Genomic DNA, 3058 nt, shown 5'->3' with positions numbered 1-3058 from the left:
TATATTAAGAACTTTGAGTAAATGGATTATTTTTATGAAAATGGCAAGGACTACACATATATGTTAATATATATTAATATAATATAAATACATATATAATCTAAACAGAGAAAAGATGACAGAAGAAAAAGATGACAAAGAGATATCCTTCAAATAATGCATCATGCTAAAATATATTCATAGGAGAGTTCTACAAAACCTTTCAACATTGAATAACATCAAAGCAATGTTAATTGTTCATGACGTGTTTATTCTGTTAAGGAGGCTGAGATATTTGAGAGTAAACAAATCCATTCTCTATTTACAGTATTGAAAACACTCTGAGGGCCTGGACAGATCATTCTGTGGAGGGATAATCAGATATACTTAGGAATATTTAGGTCTATTCTACAGTTAAGGAGGTGCCACACCTTTTTATATCCAACATACCCATAGGATTTCTGTTCAGTGTGAGTTTTCCCTTGCACAATGAGGTCTGACCTCTGGGGAAAAAAATCTTCCTACAATCACTATGCATATAAGGTTTCTATCTTACATGGATTCTGATGTCCAGTGAGGTATATCTGCTGGCAGAAGACCTTCCCATAGTCACTGTATTTGGAGTGTCTCTCCCATGTGTGCGTTCTCTGGTATGTGATCATCTGTGATTTCAGGGAAAAAGTTATCACATACTCAGCAGATTTGGAAGGTTTCTCCCTAGTATGGATTCTCTGATGTACAACTAGCGGAGACTTCTCACAGAAGGCCTTTCCACATTCATTAGATTCATATGGCTTCTCTCCAGTATGAGCTCTCTGATGTAAAATAAGATGTGACTTCAGGGAAAAGATCCTTCCACACTCTCAGTACACTCATAGGCCTTCTCCCCAGTGTGAATTATCTGATGAATAATGAGGGGTGCTTTCTGGGAAAATGTTTTGCCACATTCACTACGCTCATACAGTTTCTCTCCTGTATGAATTCTCTGGCATATAATAAGAGGTGACTTCTGAGAGAAGGCTTTTCCACATTCTGTACATGCATAAGGTTTCTCTCCAGTATGAAGCCTTTGGTGTTAAGAGAGGTGTGACTTCCGGGAAAAAGCCTTCCCATAGTCAGTACATATATAAGGTTTCTCTCCTGTATGAATTCTTCAGTGTCCTATTAGGTGGGACTGCTGGCCAGAAGTTTTCCCATATTCACTGCACTTACAGGGTTTCTCTCCAGTATGCATTCTCTGATGGATGACAAGCTGTTTTCCGAGGGAAGGTCTTCCCACATTTAGTACTTTCATAAGGTTTCTCCTCAGTATGAGTTATCTAGTGTATAAAAAGATGAGATTTCTCACAGAAGGCTTTACCACACTCACTGAATCCAAAGGGCTTCTCTCTGGTATGAACTCGCTGATGTATAATGAGATGTGTCTTCTGGGAGAAGGCCTTTTGACACTCCAAACGTTCATAAGTTTTCTCTCCAGTGTGGACTCTCTGATGAACAATAAAGAGTGACTTCTGGGAGAAGGCCTTCCCACACTCAGTACATTCATAGGATTTCTCCCCAGTGTGAATCCTCTGATGCACAATGAGGTGTGATTTCTCACTGAAGGCTTTTCCACAATCTCCACATACATACAGTTTCTCTGCAGTATGAACTCTTTGATGTATAACAAGCTGCGACTTCTTAATAAAGCCCTTCCCACACACACTACAAACATTGTGTTTCTCCCAACTTGAACTTATACTGAATATGGGCTTGCTTATGATTTATAACTTTTTCACGTTAACTTTGTGCATGGGATTTCATTCCAATGTGAATTTTCTCAGGCACAGAACAGGAAGAACTATAGCTAGGTGGTTTCCCACATCCAAATTTCTCAATGGGGTTCTTTCTTATATAGCTCCTATTACAAGTTAGCGAGTCTAAACTAGATTTCAAGCTCTTTTCACATGAATCAAAGTAATGGAGTGTTTTACTTGAAGGATCAAAGTCTATGCATCCACTGAATATTTTTCCAAATACATTACATTTAGGGCCTCTCTTCTTGGTCATTGTTTCATGGGTGAAGACTATGATCTGCCTCAAAACCCTGCCTTGGTTTCCTTGTTATCTATCTAGCTGACCATCAATATTCCAGACTTTAAAGACAGAGTACAATGAATTATCCTTTGGGGCTCTTTCCAGTATCTCCATTTGAACTGAAAGTTCCCCAGAAATGATCTGCTGACAAGAATCAGAGCTCTTCTCTCTACCTGAAAGAAGACAAAGGTAAAATAAAATAGACACCAAGAAGAAAACAGGAATGAACAGATGTTCTAAGGAGGCTGATGGATATTAAAAAGGAGAACTGACAAATTTTAAGGAAGAAAGGAAGCCACTCATGTCAGGGAAGAAGAAAATGTTCTATAAGCCATTTCCCCAATTCTCACTTACCTGAATAGGTCCACCTTGACAACTCACTCTCTATACTCCATGGGTCCTTTCCATGTTCCAACTTGGAGATTATGTCTAGTTTTAAATCTGAACACCCTGTTAAGGAAAAATTACAATTACCTTGGTCTTGGCAGCTCAGAAACTCATGAGGAGAAAAAAGGGAACTCCCAGCAAAGATGGATCTTTAACTCACAAAAATAAATTCCAGATATAGCAAAAATATAAACATAAAAAACTGAAACGATAAAACATCCTGTTTGTAAAAAATCATAAAGGTCTGAACACTTCTGAAAGATGAAGAGTATTTGATTCTTTGTTATACAGAGAGTTTTCCCTTACCCACAGATACCAGGTGGCTGTAGATCTCCAGCATTACATCCCTGCCTAGGGTCTTCTGACCTACTCCTCCTGGGTGTTGCCAGGGAGCTGCTGCCACTCCTCCTGGGTGAAGTCCACAGCCACATCCTCAAATGTCGCTGGTTCCTGTAACAGCATATTCCTGTACAATCTGCTCGTTCTGATCATTTTTACCACAGCAATACCTGTAGGATGCCTACTTTGTACTTTGTGTAGCACATTTAATGAGAAAAAGAATGTGAAACTCTGCCATTAGCAAGAATAGTTAGTAGGACAGAGTAGAGAGCCTAAG

General features: G+C 39.0%; 1 protein-coding gene across 1 annotated transcript; it reads right to left on the bottom strand.

Moving 5' to 3' along the window:
• Positions 1–509: 509 nt before the first annotated feature.
• ZNF630 (zinc finger protein 630) lies at positions 510–2782 on the bottom strand. The gene is given in 5 exon segments (XM_061137625.1): positions 510–842; positions 845–1235; positions 1237–1713; positions 1715–2228; positions 2749–2782. Coding segments are annotated over 5 exon segments (1749 nt in total).
• Positions 2783–3058: the final 276 nt, after the last annotated feature.

This window comes from Dama dama, chromosome X (genome assembly GCF_033118175.1).
Source record: "Dama dama isolate Ldn47 chromosome X, ASM3311817v1, whole genome shotgun sequence".
Lineage (NCBI taxonomy): Eukaryota > Metazoa > Chordata > Mammalia > Artiodactyla > Cervidae > Dama > Dama dama.
Note: the sequence above shows the minus strand (reverse complement) of the source record. Positions and strands in the feature narration are given on the sequence as shown.